Raw genomic sequence first — 19,698 nt, 5'->3', positions numbered from 1 at the left:
AGTTTTGCCTGATAAAACTAAGCCTTTTGTTTCATACTTCCTGAAGAATTCATGGAATACCAGACTTCCCCCAGTGGGGGGAAAAAACTGTGAAATAGAGCTGTTCTGAAAAATGTAGGCCATACTAAACCAAACGAAGCATAATTTTTCCATCCTGTAATGCAGAGAAGTTTTACTGGAAACATTTGATAAGTCTTTTAACAAACAGCCAAAGAATGTATTTTTAGTGAAAAACAAACAGTACCCCAAGTTTCTAAAATTGTTGGGTACAGTTGTGTGCTGTGGAAATTCAGGATGGATGGTTACTGTGGCCGTTGTGTACTCCTCACTGCTGTAAGGCATCAGAAGCTTAATCTCACGTTTCTCTCCAAGGGATCAAAAAAAGCAAGGTCTTCAGGTGACTAATTGCCTGTAGCATCTATGAGATCTCATGGAAATAACTGTTCCTGCGGCATTCTCACAGTAATCTGACCAGCAATCATGATATTTATAACTGATTTGTAGGGTTCCATTCTTTGCTCCTGAAACTGATCCTATTGAAAATAATGGCAAAACCCTCGTTAACTTCAGTGAAACCAGATTTAGCCTCAGTACTGCACAGGGCTGTACAGCTGCACTAGATACACAGTAGAATAATTATACTCTGTTCGATTTTTATACGAACACGTGCCCTATAAAATCAAGAACTCACACAAGCTCCTGTTAGGGTCTCATTTGGGACTTGATGCCATGAAAATTATTTCCTGAAAAATGCTCATTTTATGCTTCTTCCTTCTTTCCTTGTCACAGTGCGCAGGCTTTGCAAACCATGTTTCAGTTAATGACTCCTAAGCAAATGTATGAGCACTTCAAGGGGTATGAGTATGTTTCACACATCAACTGGAATGAGGATAAGGCAGCAGCAATTCTGGAAGCTTGGCAGAGGATGTATGTTGAGGTAAAATTGAAAATAACCTAGATATCAGACTATAAAGTCCCACTCAGATCCACTGCCTTCTGTCAGGACTTTTTCATATTTCCTCAAGGAAGATGCTTAAACCAGTCATTGCCTCCCAGTTTTTAAGCTTTTTGTTGGGTTTTTTTTTTTTCAGTTAAGAAACTGCTTGGCTATTCACATATGAGTAGCCATGAAGGTTTTGCTCTTTGCTGTCTGTGACATTTTTGTTTTGCTGGAGCTGAGAAAGACTTGAAGACCCAGCTGGAATTTAAAAGCTTTTGGTTGGCATGGCTATTCTAAAGGTGTCTGGAAAACATTAGGCAGCCGTGAGCCGCTCTCCCAGCAGCAGCCCAAGTGGGGAGGCAGTGTGACAGTGCCTGGCCTCTGTGTCCCAAGCTCTGACCTCTGCTGTGCTGCTACTGACCTCTGCAAATGGCCAGGCAGTGGGGGAAGAAGAGCAGCCCAAAGAGATCACTGAGCTTGGGTTAAAGACAAAACTCCACAGTGGACTTACAGGCAGAGGATTCAAGTTAAATATTTGGAATGGGCTGGGAATGCAGTAGCCATTTCTGAAGGATGCAAATTATTGCCTGATAATTAGTAGTTTGTAAGAAATAGTTATTAAATGCATTTGTGCGGTATCAACGTGATGTCTGTGTAGGGTGTGGACTTCTGCACGTACATTAAGGCAAAAGAATTTGATTTCAGATATGCACTGTAGAAGATTGTCATGAATTTTTTTCTTCAGTCACACAAAGTTTTATTTTTCTTCTCATAGGTTGTTCATCAAAGTGTAGCACAAAACTCTACTCAGAAGGTGCTTTCCTTCACTACGACCACCCTGGATGACATCCTAAAGTCATTTTCTGATGTCAGTGTTATCAGAGTAGCTAGTGGCTACTTACTAATGGTAATAAATTAAATTTAATTAACTTTCATTGCTAGTAGGGCAGGGCTTAAATATCTGCTTTATTGTTATGAGTCAGTAGTCCAGAATATTTATGCATATTTAAAATAAAAACTACATGGTGTTTTTTGGCTCAGGCTTGTCACCTGTTCCTGTGTGTAACATCTGTGATGTGTCTGTTCTCTTTTGAAACTGTTTCTGTGGATGTGTGTTTTGGGTGGGGTGAGAAAGGTGTCGGAGGAGGATCCATTCTAATGTTTTGCCCTTTTTCCCCACCCTCCCCTCCCAACTCCTTCTCCCCTCTCCTCCCCCAACTTGCTTTAGCTTGCCTACGCCTGTTTAACAATGCTGCGGTGGGACTGTGCCAAGTCTCAGGGTGCCGTGGGGCTGGCAGGAGTCTTGTTGGTTGCACTCTCGGTGGCTGCAGGATTGGGCCTGTGCTCATTGATTGGAATTTCCTTTAATGCTGCCACAACTCAGGTATTTAGGAGACACAAGTCTGCTGTTAAACCACAAGTACACAAATGAATCTTTGACGAGAAAAAAGTTGTAAAAGTATTTTGGTGCTAGTTTTTTTTATGCATTCTGTGAGAAATTAAGTGGTCATGCTGCCAAATGGTACTAAAGAAAAAGGCAGGTATGCTTTCTAGATTCTGGGTTATTTGATTTTTTCCTGTGTCCCACTACAAGTGGAGACATCCAGTTGTGCAGAAAAAGCTGCGGGTTTTGTCTTTATGATTGAATGTGTAAGGATGTTCGCATTCTGAAAATATTTTGAGCCTAACTTTAATCACTATCAGATATTCTTTGTGTACTGAAAGCTTGAATTACTTTTGGAGAGATTTTGTACCTGTAAATGGTTTACTGCAAGTTAATAGGTCTGTTGCATCCTTTTGATTTTCATTTTACCCTTGCATTTGTGTACAGAGTAATGTAAAAGTTGCTTTAATTAACCATTTAATGGCTAGCTGCATGACAGATCATAAAACAACCTTCTTGGGTTTTGTTTGTTTTGTTTCTCCCCCCAGGTTTTGCCTTTTCTTGCTCTTGGAGTTGGTGTAGATGATGTTTTCCTTCTGGCACATGCTTTTAGCGAAACGGGGCAGAACAAGAGAATTCCTTTTGAGGTAATGACAGAATGGGGGTTAGGGGGAAGAAAAAATGAAAGACTTCACAAGGGAAAAGATAACTGTATCCAGAATTAATTAGTAGTGGTTAAAACCCCATTTATTTTTTTCTGAATAGCGTTTTCTAGGGTCTGGAAATTCTGACCTCTGTCAGAATGGGAAATGATGGCAGTGTGTGTGATCCTGGAATGTTTTTGAATTTTCACTTTTTTTATTTTTTAATAGTAGTAGATTTATTTTGACTTGAAAATGTCATTTATAGCTGTCATATAGAGGTTTACTTATGTAATCCAAATTCGGCTAACATCAATGTAAATTCAGGAACAGACTCACTCAAATACGAGTCTGACAGTTAATTGATAGAATGCTTGTAATGGAAGAATATTAAAATGTTACAGTGAAGAGGAAGAGGAGGAGAGCTTAGAAAACAAACATTTCTTTTTATTTATATGAGCTATTACCTTTATTTGTTGCGGCCTTAAATTTCAGGGGTTTGTTCGTTTTTCTTTGTGTTTCTTTTGTGAGGTTTATAATTGGCCGTGACATTTCAAAGCATAACATATTAATGTTATGAAGTACAAGATGTCATCACTTTTATGATCCTTTCCTTTTATTGACCCTCTTTACCCTCAGCCGAAAGTTGTCATGTGCGAAGTACAAACCATTCAAAAGCAATGTACATGTGCCCGTTCTGATTTGTTTAAGCAATGTCTTCCATGTGCTCTTCCTGGCTCGTTTGGCATGCAGGCACTACAACCTCACTCCACTACAACCTCCACATGCTTCAAAGTAGCCTGTTGGGTTAGGAGAAGGTCATGTGTTTATCTTGATTTCTCTGCATTTTTTGTGTGCTGTTGCTTTGCTTTGGATTGGTTTTGGTTTTCTTTGTAGTGTTAAAGACTTCTTGAAGATGTGTAGCTATGTTACATGTCTATGATGTTAAATGAGAACAAGAAGTGACTCCGTTAGTAGAAAATACATCCTATTTAGTTGAAGATGTGTTTGTTATAATGTCAGTACCCATTTAGTTTTGTATTCCGAAGCTGGAATCAGCTTTGACAATGTTTGCTGCCTGCAAAAAACATATGAGTGTTTTGTATGTCATCTGTTTTTCTCCTGAGCACTGTACTTGGTATATTGTTTATTCTTATATACTCTCAAACACGCACATGTATTCAGAATTTCACTGTGATAATTTGTCACTTGTAGGATGACCCCTTCATTTATGGGACATCACCTAATTCACTTGACTTTTAAGATCCATCATTTGTTTTGCAGGACAGAACAGGTGAATGTTTGAAGCGAACAGGAGCAAGTGTAGCCCTTACATCTATCAGCAATGTTACTGCTTTCTTTATGGCTGCCTTAATCCCTATTCCTGCTTTACGAGCATTTTCACTCCAAGTAAGTTTATATGCTGTTTTGTTAGCTCTTATGCATGGTCCCATCGTGGAAGGCCAAAGATGATGCCTCTTAGCATCTGTGTTCAGTGCTGCTGCAGTTCACTGAACCGGTATGTGATCACTGTTTACAGTAGACCTGGGTAATAACAACTGCTGTCTGCCCTTGATTCTGCTCCTCCTGTTCCTCATGCCCGGAGTCTCTCCCATCCCCTTAGCAGGTGACAGAACACCCTGCCCCGTCACAGCTGGGTTGAGTGCAAAAACTAAGATGTATGCAACTAAGCAGCAACAAGTCTTCAGAAAGATTTGCATTCTAAAGTCAAGAGGAGTAGACTGTACTGTGCACTGTAACATTCCTGAATCAGAATTTAATCCTGTCATTCTCGTTCGTCCAATTTGTTGCTCTGAAAAAACTGTAACCAAAGTACAATGACAGCAGCAAATAAGCATTTACCACACGAATTATTACTGCAGCAGTTTCTACTGTCTTTCTCCCAGTGTAATTTTAGCAAAGTTTGAGAAAGCTTCAAGAATTTTATGGTTCAACTGCTTTGAGAGAAAATGTGAATTTTATGTGCTGAAACCATGTATCGCTCGCTCTCCCTTCCTCTCTTTGTCTTCCTGTATTTGTTTGTGATAATACACCTTCAGGGGTATGAAATGTTAAGCACACTAGAGAAAGCTTTCTCCTAAAAGCAAGGGCTCTTTGAATGAAAGCTTTGGGAGTTTCTCCCCTAACGCTGCTTCAATACACAAGCAATTGATAGCACTGTCTGACTTGGGGGCAGAGCAGGCAAGCTGCACTTTTTCAGCTGTTATTTTTGGTTTGCTGAAGGCTGGTTCTCCAGTCAGTTTTGATTCTCCTTGAGCCCTTGGCTGCCCAGAAGAAGCATGGGCTACAGGTTTTCTTTATACGTAGCAATTACTGCTGTTTTCAGAGATGTAAGTAGGCCTGCATTAACCTGTAAAATGGTAAGCTGTTTGTAATTGCAGTTACATTGGCAGTAAGCATTAATAATTTGTTTAAGATTTCCTTCTCAGTAGGAACAGTGAATAATAGAGAGCGTTTAGGCCTCATTGGTTTTCTGCATTGTTCAGCAGATGTCTGTGGCAATTAAAACTAGATCCCTAGTCCTGAATGGTTAGCAGTATTTAGCTGTGCTTATTTGCCAAAACCTGGATGTCTCTTCTTACAGGTGATGTGACAGTGAATTGTTTTATTTTATGGCAAAGACTAGTGTCAAAGTGTGAAATCTTTATTTGAAGTTTAACACTTCGTCTATTGGAAGAAGTTAGTTACGTCTCTTAAATTGCAGTACTAAGCTGTTGAGTCAGAGCCACCAAAATGAATTCTTTATTGATAAATTTTTGTTCAGCCTTTCTCTTTTCTCACTCTTTGCATCAGAACATGACAGGTTGCTTTTGGAACATACGTGGAGAAAACAGCTGTAATTGTTACTGTAGTCCAAGTATAAGTTAAATATACCTTTCCCACAGTCTTTTAGTCTGCTGCCACGCTGTAGACTGAATCACTGAAAGTTCAGAAAATGAAGTCTGCACAGAAAAATGACAAACAAAAGTGAGATTTCAACACATTCATGTAGGAACATGTTGACATTATTCAGAATAAAAACATCATGATCAAAGTAATTTTTAAGACAGTGATTAATATGGAATCTATGTGTAGGAACGTTTGGGTGTCCAGAAATTAATGTTTGAGTTGCTCAACCTTTTCTCACATGCATCTGTAATTTGTCTTTGCTTGCACATAGTAACCCCTTATATACATATAAGAGATGGAAAAATGTGCAGAAAAAGGGCAGCTGGAGACCTGTAATGAGAATTTATTTGTGCTAGACCAATATATATAACTGATCCCTATATAAGTTAGGAGCCATTAAAATAACATCCTTTGTTTTTTAGAAAGGAATGTTGCTGGTGTCTCCAGGTAAAATTAAAATCAGGTGATACATGAATCAGGGCATTCAGTGTCAGATAACCATGGCATATTTTGGTGGGTGGTCTCTATTTATATATGGATTTCTTTATTTACAGTCGTCTTCCTCCCTCTCTCTCTTACTCAGGCTTGTTTAAACAAGAAATCCTTGCTGTCTTTGATAGCTTCCTAGCAAGACTTAGAAAGCAATGAAGTACTGCATTTACTTTTCACACATGCTGCTGCCTTCTCATCCAGACAGTGGATTTTTTAACAGATGGCTCAAAAAAAGGATTGCTCTTGACCTTGTTTTGCTCTTCATTCACTTTCCTTAAGGCACTGCAAGATAATTTTCGAAGTTTCTGTAACCTTTGAGAACCAGTATCTGTAAAGTAACGCAGCTGCTGGGAGAGAATAAATGATTTCCTGCTTCTGCAAGCCCAACTTTCAGTTAGAATCTCACATTTTACATATCAATGCTTTCTCCTGTCTCAGCTTCTGTTCTCTTCTACTAGCTAAAGCAGTTCATTGATACCTCTGAGTTGTTCATTTACTTTACAGAACTCAACACTCAGAGTTCCATGCTGCCTTAGTAGTTTTCTAGCATTAGCGCCTGTTGAGTTTTAAAAAATGGAAATCAGTTCTTTTGAAAGTGAGATTCTTGAAATTAGTGCCACTATGCAGATAGAGACTGTTTTAGCTTTGTTGATCTTATTAGTCCCGTGTTTAAGCTGTTTTAAGACTTTGAGATGCTGAACGTGTCCCAAAAACTCAGTGACAAGAATCACCACTAAGAGTGCTCAGGACTTTGAATGAGGAGGTCCTGAGTTTTCTGTTGTGATTAATTTCTTTAAATTGTTCAGAGAAATCCACTGAAACTTTGAGGTAGGAGTGTCTTAACATAGCCCTTTGTTTTGAGTCTAAGTGAAGGAGGGCAAAGCAGGGTGTCACTGCTGCTGGGCTGGATTCTGCCCTCAGACACTGTTATGGAGAAAGTTCTGCTCAGGATAGAGAAGGTACACACAAACATTGGTCTAACTCTTCTTGCTTACACCAGAAACTTCCTCCCCTAACAGCACAGGAGTGGTATGGGTTCACTAATGAGCAGGGGTGGAACTTTTCCCAGTGATCTTAGCAGTAATTTTTTCCCTCACTCTAAGAATGACAAATTTTTTTCCCTACGTGTAAAAGTGCATTACCGGGTGGCGATGGTGGGTTTGTGGGGAGAAAGAATCTAAGTTTTAAAGCTCATTCAGTTGCCTGACTCCAATGAAGTGGTTTATCCCCCTCCTTTTACCCTTGTCATTTACCTTTCCGTGTTCCTGACATGAGAATTTAACAAGCAAAATTGAAGCCTAAGGGAAAAGGAGGGGTAAAGGCTGGGGGGATGCGAGTCTGTACGCTGTCAGGAGGGAGTTGCAGATAGGCAGCAGTAGGGTGGAAGTTTCCCTGACAAGACCTCCTCCTCTGTTCATCACCTCTGGCTATACAGCACACCCGTTCTCCTTGGGTGGGCTGCCAGGAATGGCACATAGCAGCACATACCTTCAGTGGGGCCCCAGCCTACCAGCCTGGCTCGCGTCTCCCTTGCTGCCTCCAGCACAGACTGCCATTCTTCTGTCTCTGTAAACAGTTGCAGTAGCAATAATATTTTTAGGCTGTGCATTATGAAAAGATGAAAAAAAAAAATTTAAAAAAGGCCATATTTCTCAGAAAGTGACCAACATTTTTTTCTGATTAATGGAATTTTTTACTACTCTCTGATCTCATTTCACTGAAAGCATTCATTTTACACCCTTTAGTAGGCCCTATTTTATCCCTTTCAGGACTAATCTTACCTTTGTTAGTTTCCCAAGAAAAAGGCTTGAGGTCCTTTCCTCTCCAATTTGACCATTGATCTCTGAAGGGGTGAGAGAAGATGCCCTGTCCCAAAAAATCCTAAGCACGTTCTCATCTTGGGTGCCTGTACTCTGGAATCTGCACCACCTCAGTTTTTAGCCAAATGTCAGATGCTTTGCACCAGTCCAGGTAGATGACATCAGTTGCTCTTCCACGAATGCCACAAGGCTGTCATGGTGCTTTTCCTGTCAATGTAGCTGTTAGGTCGTGGCTGTTTGCCATGATGACATTTCTCCCACATTCCCATTCTCAGCTACCAGATCTGTTAATGGGGATGCATCAGGTCAAAGACTGAGTCACCCCTCAGTAGTTTCTTCCTTCCCTCTCCTTACCAAGTCACAGGGTGGTTTTTTTCATGGGGCAAGAAATTAGACTTGATACAAGAACAGCATTTTCTCTATTTAATTGTGAAAACTGAGAACCATTAAAGCTTTGAAAAGCTGGGGAGGTGGGTGAGGGAGAGACGGTGTGCAGTACATAGGAAGCATCGTGTTAAGCTGTAGGACTCTATTTAAGTACAAATCAGAACACAGGGGATCGTTTTAAAAATGTTTTACTTGCAGGGTTAATACACTGTCACCAGGCTGGCACAATGGAAAATCTAATTGATCTAAAAAGATATGCCATGTTAATAGTCAGACTTACTATGTGTTGTTGGATTAGTTTTGATGCTTCTTAAAAAATCAAAAGTGAACATAACTAATTGTAATGGCATCTCTACCATACACTTAAGTATTGGTTTTCAGGGTTAGCAGCATTTGAGATTCAATGACGTTGGGGTCTACAAAGGGAACTGATAAAGCATGAAATATTTGGAGTTTGTGGAGCAGGAACAGAGGACTTGTGTTAGTTTTTCAGTATTGAACCAGGCCTCAGCAGTTTTTTTCCAAATACTGCTAAATCTTAAATGATCCTCGATAGAAGATCATTTAGACACAACTAATTATTTGTGTTGCATAAGTGATCCAACATTCCCTGTTTTAGCAGCGATAAAGCAAGCAGTTAGATGAACCAGGTCCAACAAACACCTTGCTTGCCACAGCAGCCATTTGTTTTTCTGACAGATTCAATTAATTGTAGAGAGGAGCAAAAGGAAATCACTTAAAGTCTTGGCTATGACCTTACATACCTTTCTGTGTGGATGTTTATAAATCATTAAATAGTCATTGGACCTTTTCTCTCAAAGATGGCTAAATACTAATTCTGCTTTAAGTGCTAGGTAAAAGTCTTCTAAAAGCAGTCTAGAGACAGCAACAGAGAAAGGCCAACAAAAAGGACTTCTGTAGACAGTGTTTTTATGGTTGAAGTTACTAAAGAATGCTATCTGATTCTGCAATTCTCAGAAAAGTAAAAGCTGTCTAGCCTTTTTATTTTGCTTCGATAGCTTCAAAAACCTAAAAATCATTCATTGTATTGGTACTTAAATTTCAATGGATAGAGCAACACAAAAATAAAAATGGCATCATTTGGACAACCCAGAGAATTTATTTGATGTGTAAGTTAAGAATTCTTGACACACTTTAAAGACAGCACATCTTCTGAGCTGCCAGTTTTGTGTCTTGATTTTTCAACATCAGAAACAGCCATTGTTTTATTTTGCAAAAAGGAGGGCGTATCTATATCACATCAATGACTTCATTTTTGTAGCCCAACTTTAGTCCTTTCTTATGAGTGTTTTTTCCCAAGCAGTTAATTACTGCGGAAACTACAGGTGGAGACACTTGATAGTTTGTATGATTTCTTTCACATGAAACTGGGCTACTGGTGAGATGCCTGCTGCTTGTCTAATGAATGTAAAATAAAAGGATTTCAAGGATTTTTTTCTCTAACTTGTTGACTGTTCTCCTCTGGTATCTCTCTTATAATTATCTTCTAAGTCCCATCTGTGCCCAGGCTTTCCCTTTGTCTTGGCTAGTTTGGAATTGCAAATAAATTACAGTATTAATTACAAATAATAAATTACAAACGAATTACAAGTAGTAATAGCAGATGGATGCTGCACTGCATCTGTTTGTGGAGATTCTCTGGGAATCCCTGTGTCGGAAAGGTTCCGAAGTATGGTTTGAAGTGGGACCTGCAGGGGGGTAGATTTTTGTAGATTTTTTTTTTTTTTTACAAAGTGTTTGCTTTACAAATTAGACCAAATACTCTAGTTCCAATTTAAGATGTATTCTTGTTCTAGTTTAAGACATTTGTTGGCAGACTGGCTTGTTAACCAAGTTATGTTAAGCACAAGTGCATTAATAATTTACACAGTATTTACACATTTACACAGTAAATTTGTGTGGTATTGGATTAATTTTGATTCTCCTTTGAAAGTAATCCCTGATAAAACCAGTATGTTGCTCTTTTTGGCTAGCCTTAAATAAGTACATCAAGTGTATTTATTGTTCTTTATTTTGCTAAACAGAACAGTTTCATCAAAACTTATGTAAACTGTTACTTCATTTCTGATTTAACAGTGTGCTTTATGTTATTGTGATGCTCAAATTATTTCAGATACCTTAAACATGAGAACCTCAGTTCTAGTGTTACTTTTGCTTCCATCTTGGTTTACTGTGAGACTAAATATGGCAGAATCTCATGCCAAAGTATGATTTGTTGACTGTTCTTCTGCTTCAGAAATCATCACCACATCTCCAGGCACAGATGTATTAAAGTAATACTAAATTTATTATTAAAATTTATTAATTAACTATAATAGGCCTGCCACAATGAAATAGGAATGTAAAATCTCCCAGTTTCCTCAGGAAAAGGCTGGAAAGCATCCGACGGGTTGACATGATAAATGGGTGAACAGATGAGAATTGAAAGGAAGTTTTGTGCTTTGTAAAGCTGATGCCTTACATGAAGCTCAGTAACGACATCACTTCTCCTTTGATTGATCTCCAGGCAGCAGTCGTGGTGGTATTCAACTTTGCTATGGTTCTGCTGATTTTCCCTGCTATCCTAAGCATGGACCTGTATCGTCGGGAAGACAGGAGACTGGATATATTCTGCTGTTTTACAAGGTGAGTTTGTGGGATAGACTGATGTATGGGGTGTGCATCCTGTGGTGGTCAACAACGGTCCTACCGTTCCTGGTCAGAAGCGGGAGTTCTTCATTGCAGCAGGGTCAGCGTGCTGCTAGGATTTCACAGCTAGTGACTGGCTGGTATTTGCCACCTTGTTTCTTGCCTGACTGAGGAGAAAAGTTAAAAAATCTCTTGCTGCCCTCCTGTCCCTTCATTCACATTTTGACTGCTGCAGTACAACTTTTTGAAAGCAGATAAAGCGTATTTTTAGAATGGTGTGGGGGGGGTACCGCGAAGTGTCCAGTGCTAGTACTGAAAGACTCTACGTAGCTCAGGGTACTGAGAAGCCCTACTTACAGTTAATCACTATGTGCTAATTTTTATGCTTTCCACGTCTTTAAACTCAAAACACATAAACACAATGTGTAAACTGTAAAATTGCTTAATGCTTAGCCAAGTTTTTCGTAGGACTTTGAAGAATGCAGGACCATCATTACTGATAAGGCTTCTGTTATGGCTGCAGTAGTAATTTAGAATGGTCTTGCTTGTTTTCTACATTAGTTTTTGCTTTTGCCTACAATGAAGAGGATCAGCTACACTTCCACACATGTACTCTTACAGTCACAACCAGGATATGGAAAATCCATCTTGCATCATCTTAGCCTTCTCCATCCACCTAGGAGCTGACAATTTTAATGTCAAGGAGACAAGAAAGCCCTTGGCTAAATTTTGGTTTTGAGGCAGTGGTTAGAACAGGGAGTTGATCCCAAGCCAGGACTCCTACTTTCTAACTCAGTCACAGGTTCAGTGGATGGCTTAATGTACTGGAATTTTGGATCCTCAATTCTCACAATTGCAGGGCAAAATCAAAAGTTGCACCAAATCTGTGTCAGAATTCAGGCCCATTTACGTAAGGAGGAGTGCAGCTAATGAGAGTTTGTTTTGTTCACACAGGCAATGTTTTGGTTCTTGGTTTTGTCAGATTTGTCCACTTGGTGAAAAATCTCTGATACCGTTTTTCTATCACCATCTTGTCATTTTTCATTTACAGGAAAAAGTTTGTCTCTGGGTTTGGTTATTTTTTTTTTTGGTTGGGTTTGGCTTCTGGGGTTTGGTTGGTTTTTTTTTTTCAGAAACTACGAATCTGTTAGGGTCTTGCATAGACTAAAATAAAAAGAATGCTTCAATTACTTCTATAATTTTGTTTCCTCATGTTGCCTGTCATTCCTGGGTTTTAATTCTTGCATATGTTTACTTAATTTTTAAAACATTCAGTCAGTGTATGGCAAGTGGTTTCAACCTGCCTCACAAAACTCTGAGATCTTATCCAGAAGGCCCAAATATTATTTAACGGTTACTTTAATAGTTCTAAACAGAAGAGCTCAGTATGTCATGTGTTTACGTTTTGATCTAAACAGCTTAATTCTCAGCATGGGCACATAGATGCAAACTCACACACATACTGTGTATTCAGACCGTGAAACTACCTGGCTATTGACCTGATTAGCATGTGTAATTAACAGAGTGGGGTGGGTAGCTGTCAGTGTCTTCAGACAGATGCTGGTTCCTTCTTTCCCGAGCACAAGACCAACGTGCACATATTCTGAGAGGCCTACACTATGAACCATGTCTGAGAAATGTTCCCTAAAGCTGCAGACTAAAATTCACACAAAAGCACTACTTGATTAATATAAGCCATCTAATAGTAGTAGTAGTGGTCTCAGATGGTGGCAGGTTACCCTATCTAGTCTGCTTAAAGCAAAGATCTGTCTCAGTGTGAAGAGATGTTTCTCTCTTCTCTTGCAGTCCATGTGTCACTCGAGTGATTCAGATCGAGCCTCAAGCATATGCAGAAAATGACAACACTTGCTACAGCCCTCCTCCACCCTACAGCAGCCACAGCTTTGCACATGAAACTCAGATTACAATGCAGTCTACAGTGCAGCTGCGCACAGAGTACGACCCCCACACGCAGGTGTACTACACCACAGCGGAGCCTCGCTCGGAAATATCTGTGCAGCCAGTGACAGTGGCGCAAGATAACCTCAGCTGCCACAGCCCAGAAAGCACAAGCTCGACGAGGGATTTGCTTTCCCAATTCTCAGACTCCAGCATGCATTGCCTTGAGCCGCCCTGTACGAAGTGGACGCTTTCATCTTTTGCGGAAAAGCATTATGCTCCGTTCCTCTTGAAACCAAAAGCTAAGGTAATCGGGAACTCTCTCCCTGTTCTTAAAAGATAGGTTTCTGCCTTGCCCAGAAACAAAATTACCTTGGCAGTGGTAATATGTAGAAGGAATAAATAGAATTACTTCGGGATAGCAATTTTTCGTAATTTTGCAGCTAGTTTAATACTTTAATACTTGTATCTTGCGGGTGCCATACAGAAATAAGTTTACAAAAATAAGGTGTGAGTGAGGGTTTTGGTGACTTCCAGTAACGTAACGTTGTGAATAGTGAAACCAAAGCCACTTTTGAACTTTACTGAAATATGAATCTCTCATCCGTGATGCCAAGTCCCTTCAATAAAGCATAAATTAGTATAGCCTTGTTGTGTGTACTAGGAGGAGGGAGGGGGAAGAAAGATGAAGTAAAAGCTTTAAAGTAGACTGATGGGTGGACTTTGTATTGTGCCATTATGAATTGTTAGTTCCTTTAGAAACCTAAACCCAAATGCATTTTCGTTTTCTGTTGCAGATTGTGGTTATTTTTCTTTTTCTGGGTTTACTTGGGCTCAGCCTTTATGGAACTACCCGGGTGAGGGATGGACTGGATCTCACAGACATTGTACCACGGGAAACACGGGAATATGAATTTATTGCCGCACAGTTCAAGTACTTTTCGTTCTACAACATGTATATTGTGACACAGAAAGCAGACTATCCAAATGTCCAGCACTTACTTTACGAACTTCACAGAAGTTTCAGCAATGTGACATACGTTTTGTTGGAAGAGGATAGGCAGCTTCCCAAAATGTGGTTGCACTACTTTCGAGACTGGCTGCAAGGTAAGAGAGAGCTGCATGAACTTTTCTTAATCCTGCAGTAGTAATGAGTTGTTCACGCAGGACAGGGAGCGCCTGGGTGCTCATCTGAACTCACACGTTGTCTCTCCCGTTCTCCAGCAGGTCATTTTGTGGCTAAGTTTACTTCCCAGTAAGACAGTTTTAAACCTTTAAGAGAGTATATCCATGAGAGGCCATCTCATGCCATTAATTTCTAAGCGGCTAATGAGGAGTTCTGCTTTGTAATTAATGGCCAAATATGGCCCACTGTCCTGGGAAAATGAATGCTTGCTGAGTGTTTTGAGAACAGTAAATGTAAAGTCCCCGTCCAGCGATATATTTTGGCACAGGCTTAACTTTCAGCACATGAGTGATCCTGTTGGCTTCAGCTGGGACTGCTGGCATGAAGAAAATTCAATGTGGCTTACGTGTTTTATTGGACTGGGAACTTATTATACATTCTAGATTTCCAGTCAAGCATCCTCCATCTTTATATGCTGCTGCTTTTTCTGTGCTGAATTGTAACAGGGCAGGGGAATACAGGAGAACTCATGGCCATTCGGGTACTATGATGATAATTATGTTGAAGTCAGCTAATTAAAGATAGTATAATTACACATGTTGAGACAAATAGCTGTTTTATACTTAAAATAAGTAGTAATGTTACATCTCAGCAAATTTGACAGCTCTCTGCTGTGAGCAATCTCATTCTGCCCAGGAGTGCTTCTGTCCTACCTCTGTCTTTCTGTTGGGAGAATCTCCAGGAAGCTTTTGCCAACAGAAAAATAAATTGCAATGACCCAGTGAGACTGTAAATTGTAACCTTAACAGTTTACAGGCCACCAGTGCCGCCAGTGATTCTTAGAGAACATGTAGGTAACTGCCAGTATTTGGGGTATTTTATTCCTTCTGAAAATATGCCAGGCAATGCTGGGAAAGCAGATGCATCTAAGTGATGCATCTAAACAAACTGATGGCATTTCCCATGTATTTAATGCACTGATAAATCATGCAAAGCAGTATTTCAGCTAATGCCTTTTTTTTTTAATGGTTTTTTAATATATTGGATCCATTTGTTACAGTCTCCTTACTGGAAGTTCTACTTAAAATATTTTGCTTACGTAAGCATATTGAGCTGTAAAGAAAGGTATTACTGGCAGGAAGAAAATTCACTATAGCTTGGGTGTTTTGCTGAATTGAAGCCTTACTGTACTTTCTAGATTTCTAAGCAAGCATCTTTCTACAAGCTTTTCTAAATTCTCTTGTACCTTTGCTGTTTATTTTATTCTGGGTACTATTTGTTGTTGTTCCACCAAACCTGTGGGGGAGATGGAAATCTGAGCTGATGTTCAGGATCTTCACTTGTTAACGCTGAGCCTCACCACACTCTGCCAACAATAAAGTTGGTAAGAGGTGCCTTTGCATCTCCTTGGAGTTAAATCCTGGAGTCCAGCCTACATGGTGCTGCTTCCAGGGGTGCTTGCATTCTCATTCCCCCCCTCTAAAGGCTCATCACATACTTTCCTGAACCTTTTCCACTCTGGATGCCTCGCTGCTGTCCTCTTTGTAGTCACCTCCATGTACTAAAGACTGTTTGTGTTGTCTTGGCCCACTGCCAAGGGCTAGCACATCTCCTTCTCTGTGCTGTATGTCCATGCCTCATATAGGACCTTTCCAGACCTGCTGTTCTCTTAAGGGTGTTTATGTTCTCATTGCCCACAGTTACCTTTTCCCTTCGGGCCCACACTAGCCTGCCTGTCCTTCCTTGTCCTCTGATTTTCTTCAACTAGAGGAGCTGTGAGTTTTCCTGGTACCAACTCTGAGTCCATGGAGCTGAAATGTGGTACTGTGGAGTAGTCAGGGGCACTACCAGGAAGCTGTGACTTGCAATGGTTCAAATGGAGGTGCCATCCATGTGACAGAAGGCAGACTGCTTGGCCCCTTGATCACTCACAGCTCTAGAATTAATCATTATTAGCATTTTAAGACTGTCCTTAACTGGTAGGTGGTCATGAGTGGCATTCCCACAGGCTTAGTACTGGGGCCACGTCTCTTTAATGTCTTTATCAGTGGCCTGGATGAGGAGATTGAGTGCACTCTCAGTAAGTCTACAGATCTCTCCAGGTTGGGCAGGACTGTTGATTTGCTTGAGAGTAGGAAGGTTCTACAGAGGGATCTGGACAGGTTGGATTGATGGGTTGAGGCCAACTGTATGAGATTCAGCAAGGCTTAGTGCTGGGTCATGCACTTGGATCACAGCAATCCCAGGAAATACTACAGGCTTGGGGCGGAGTGGCTGGAAAGTTGCCAGGTAGAAAAGGACCTGGGGGTGCTGGTTGACAGCCAGCTGAACATGAGCCAGCTATGTATCTAGGTGGCCAAGGAGGCCAAACAGCATCCTGGCTGGTATCAGGAGTGGTGTGGCCAGCAGGAGTAGGGAAGTGATCATCCCCTTGTACTTACCACCGGTGAGGCTGCACCTTGAGTGCTGTGTTCAATTTTGGGCCCCTCACTACAAAAAGGATCCACTGTCAGGTGGGAATAGTCCTACTGGTCCATTCTTACATGCCGGAGGACCAGGATAAGCAAAGTAGGGACAACTTTGAACTTTGTGGCTAATTCCTGCGAACTTGACTGGCAATTCAGTGCTAGAGATTCGTGGCCCAGGGTGGGGCCTTATGACATGCACACATTTATCTGGCAGAATGAGGGAAGCAACTTGAGGGAAGCATATGAGCAAAACCCTTTCTAGTCAAGAAAGCATCCTCATTTACTAATAGTGGGGTGCCTTCAGCCTAATGTGCTTCTTTTTTCAGAAGTTCCCTTATATTTTGTTTTGTGGTGTTGTATCATGATAATATATTGTCTGCTACTGAAATCTGAACAGAAGAGTTAACACTAGTCATTCACTTAAACTGGAAATGTTAACATTATTTTTGTAAGTGACTGGATGTAAATGAGGTAGCTTGAATTCCCTGATGGCTTGTAGTTAGACATGTTTTTGCAAAGGGTAATCTTATCTGGTGTACCATGGTGCCAGCTGTTCACATGAGTCAGTAGGAATTCCTTCCTAACCCCCATTCCTGCATCCCACATAATTTTGGAGGATTTCACTTTCTTCTGAATCATTAAGAAAAAGTGACTGCTGATACAAAAAAAAACCCCAATCCCATATATAAGATTTTTAAAATTCCCTTAATTTTTATGTTTCCTGCAGAAAGAGGTCAACAAGTTATTTTTATATTTCTGCCCAGAAACATTTAATTATATCCCAGTTATAAAAGATGAAATGTCTTTCAGTCATTGGTATGAACAGTTTAGAATGGAATTACTGTTTGCTTTGAAAGGAGTCAGAGTGCTATGGGAAATTTTAATAATCAGAATTTTGAAACTGTATAGAAGCACGATTGATAGTGGTTTCTCAGTATTCTTTCTGCAGACTTTCAGTTTCAGCAAGGTCAGTAATAAAATAGCCCAGAGCATAAAATGCTTAAGCTGGCTGAGGAATAGAGATATACAAGGGAGCAGGGTTTGAGGGGTGACCAAATTTTTGAGAACAGGTGAGGGAGGCAGGCAAATGTGAGAGCGCTGAGTTTTCTCCTGCTACAGTAACATAAATTTGATGTACCTTGCAACCAGAAATCTAATATCATGTGCCTGTGGGTGTCGTTGTTGGTGTGTGTCTGTGGAGCTCACTGACAGGGGTTGGATGTTAGTCTGGAAGCTCTGCCTCGACACGCTGTCTGTCAGCAATTTGTGTGCTCCTCCTGCTGAAGGGGAACAGTTGTGCTGTAAGTTAAGGTGTAAGGTGGTCTCCTTTGCCACATGTGTTTTTCAATAGCCTCCTCCTAACCTGCCAAAGTCATCTTTCAGGTGACTGGTGTAGTAGCACAAGTGTTCTCACCTGGCTACTTTCTGGAAGGCTGACATGGAGCCAAACTTGGCATAGAGGGCATGGACTGGTAATTTTCTACATCCTAGAGGGTATGGACTGGTAATTTTCTACATCCTAAGCAATGTTTTCCCTTCTGCAAGGGCACCAGCAGACAGTGTTCTGTGGATGCCAGAAAACCTGTCCTACTGCAGGGCAGGTGCTGCAGGACTGCACACGAAGATCGGGCAGGCTCCTTTCTTTCATGGCTTGGTTCTCAGCCTGTTGGCTTCATGAGCGGATGTAATTTGGCAGGATGACACAGGAGGCTGTTTTCTAAGGGAAGGGGGATGGGTTTGTGAACGGGAGCCGGTACTCGGGCCCAGAGGCGGTGTTAGCCAGTAGCTTTTTCCCTTCCAGCTCTCTTATCTCCATGCAGATGTAGCTAACCTATCTGATGTGTAATGACGGTTTTCATTAGGGCTCCTCGGCGCAGCTGTGAGGTGGGTCGGTGATTTCCTCCACCGCCGCTCCCCCGGCCTTTTCCTTCCCTTCTCTGGACATGCGGTTTGTCATCTGCTTGCACAGAGCCTCCTTGTACTGGGCTGTGGCTTCCTGTACTAAATCTGATCCAAATTTGTGCTGTGAGGTATTCCCTCCCCCTTGAAGGGTGGCAAAGAGGAAAATAACAGTTGAGAGTGAATAGGTGTTGGCTGTGATCTTTACATGTGCTGGCAGCAGATCCCACGACTTGTATTAGCTGCACAAGTTGAACAGATGGAACAAATTGACAAAATCGTGTTCACTCACGCTGTGCTTGAGGAGCAGCTGAGTTGCTGTTTGAAGTTGAAAGTTTGAGTGTGGTTTTTTTTCCCCTTGTAGTGAAATTTCTGGTTATACCGTAGAAGCTGTTGCCTCAGTAGCCCAAAACAGTTAATGAGAGCTGTGTGTGTCCTCCTCTGTGGCTCAGTGCACTTGGCCAGGGTTTTGGTGAGACAGAGGAAAGTATGGAGAGCGTTTCCCTTCTAGACAACAGACTAAATGCCTCCTCTGGTTTTTAACTCCATGGTAGACGGTGAAGTTGGATCAGGGCTTTTGTGTTCTGTCATCATCCAGGGCAGGGCAAGACTGGCTTTGTTTTGAGGAGGGTACGTGTGAAAGGAGGGAGGGGATAAGGAGTTTTGGGTGTGATGATTCTGGAATTGTGGTGCACATGTAAAACCGCTTCTTACTCTAGACTGTCTGAACTCTTCCTCTTATACTTCTCCAAGCAGAGCACAGGCTGGTGTCAAAGGCTCTGAGAAGGATGCCTGACCAGAGCATCCTAATGCCATCCAAGATCTCCTCTTTGCCTTGAGGGGAATGGGTTTACACCAGTGCACATTGTATCTGCAGCTTACTGGCTCAGATTTCCTGGTCTGCACAACATGGGGAGACTCTGGAGGCTTCTCCCACTTTCTTGCTCTCCCTGTTTTTCTTTGGGTCAAAACTGGAGATGCGACTGGTTCTTTTACCTTCTTACACTCTTGACTGTGAGTGAATTAGGACCCCCAAATTTAGGAGGTATCAGGTGGATAATTTTAGCCCTGATTCAGCTAAGA

At 41.1% G+C, this 19,698-nt stretch overlaps 1 protein-coding gene across 1 annotated transcript in view; it reads left to right on the top strand.

Moving 5' to 3' along the window:
• The window catches only part of PTCH1 (patched 1), a gene marked incomplete at its 3' end in the record, with an annotated part of 65,543 nt that overhangs the window by 30,077 nt on the left and 15,768 nt on the right, over positions 1-19,698 (top strand). The window contains exons 8-15 of the mRNA XM_084278648.1: positions 790-937; positions 1,716-1,847; positions 2,169-2,324; positions 2,873-2,971; positions 4,250-4,375; positions 11,102-11,220; positions 13,030-13,429; positions 13,920-14,229. Coding sequence (XP_084134774.1) covers positions 790-937; positions 1,716-1,847; positions 2,169-2,324; positions 2,873-2,971; positions 4,250-4,375; positions 11,102-11,220; positions 13,030-13,429; positions 13,920-14,229 — 1,490 coding nt within the window. The remainder of the gene's footprint in view (positions 1-789; positions 938-1,715; positions 1,848-2,168; positions 2,325-2,872; positions 2,972-4,249; positions 4,376-11,101; positions 11,221-13,029; positions 13,430-13,919; positions 14,230-19,698) is intronic.

This window comes from Gallinula chloropus (genome assembly GCF_964237585.1).
Source record: "Gallinula chloropus genome assembly, chromosome: Z".
Lineage (NCBI taxonomy): Eukaryota > Metazoa > Chordata > Aves > Gruiformes > Rallidae > Gallinula > Gallinula chloropus.
Note: the sequence above shows the minus strand (reverse complement) of the source record. Positions and strands in the feature narration are given on the sequence as shown.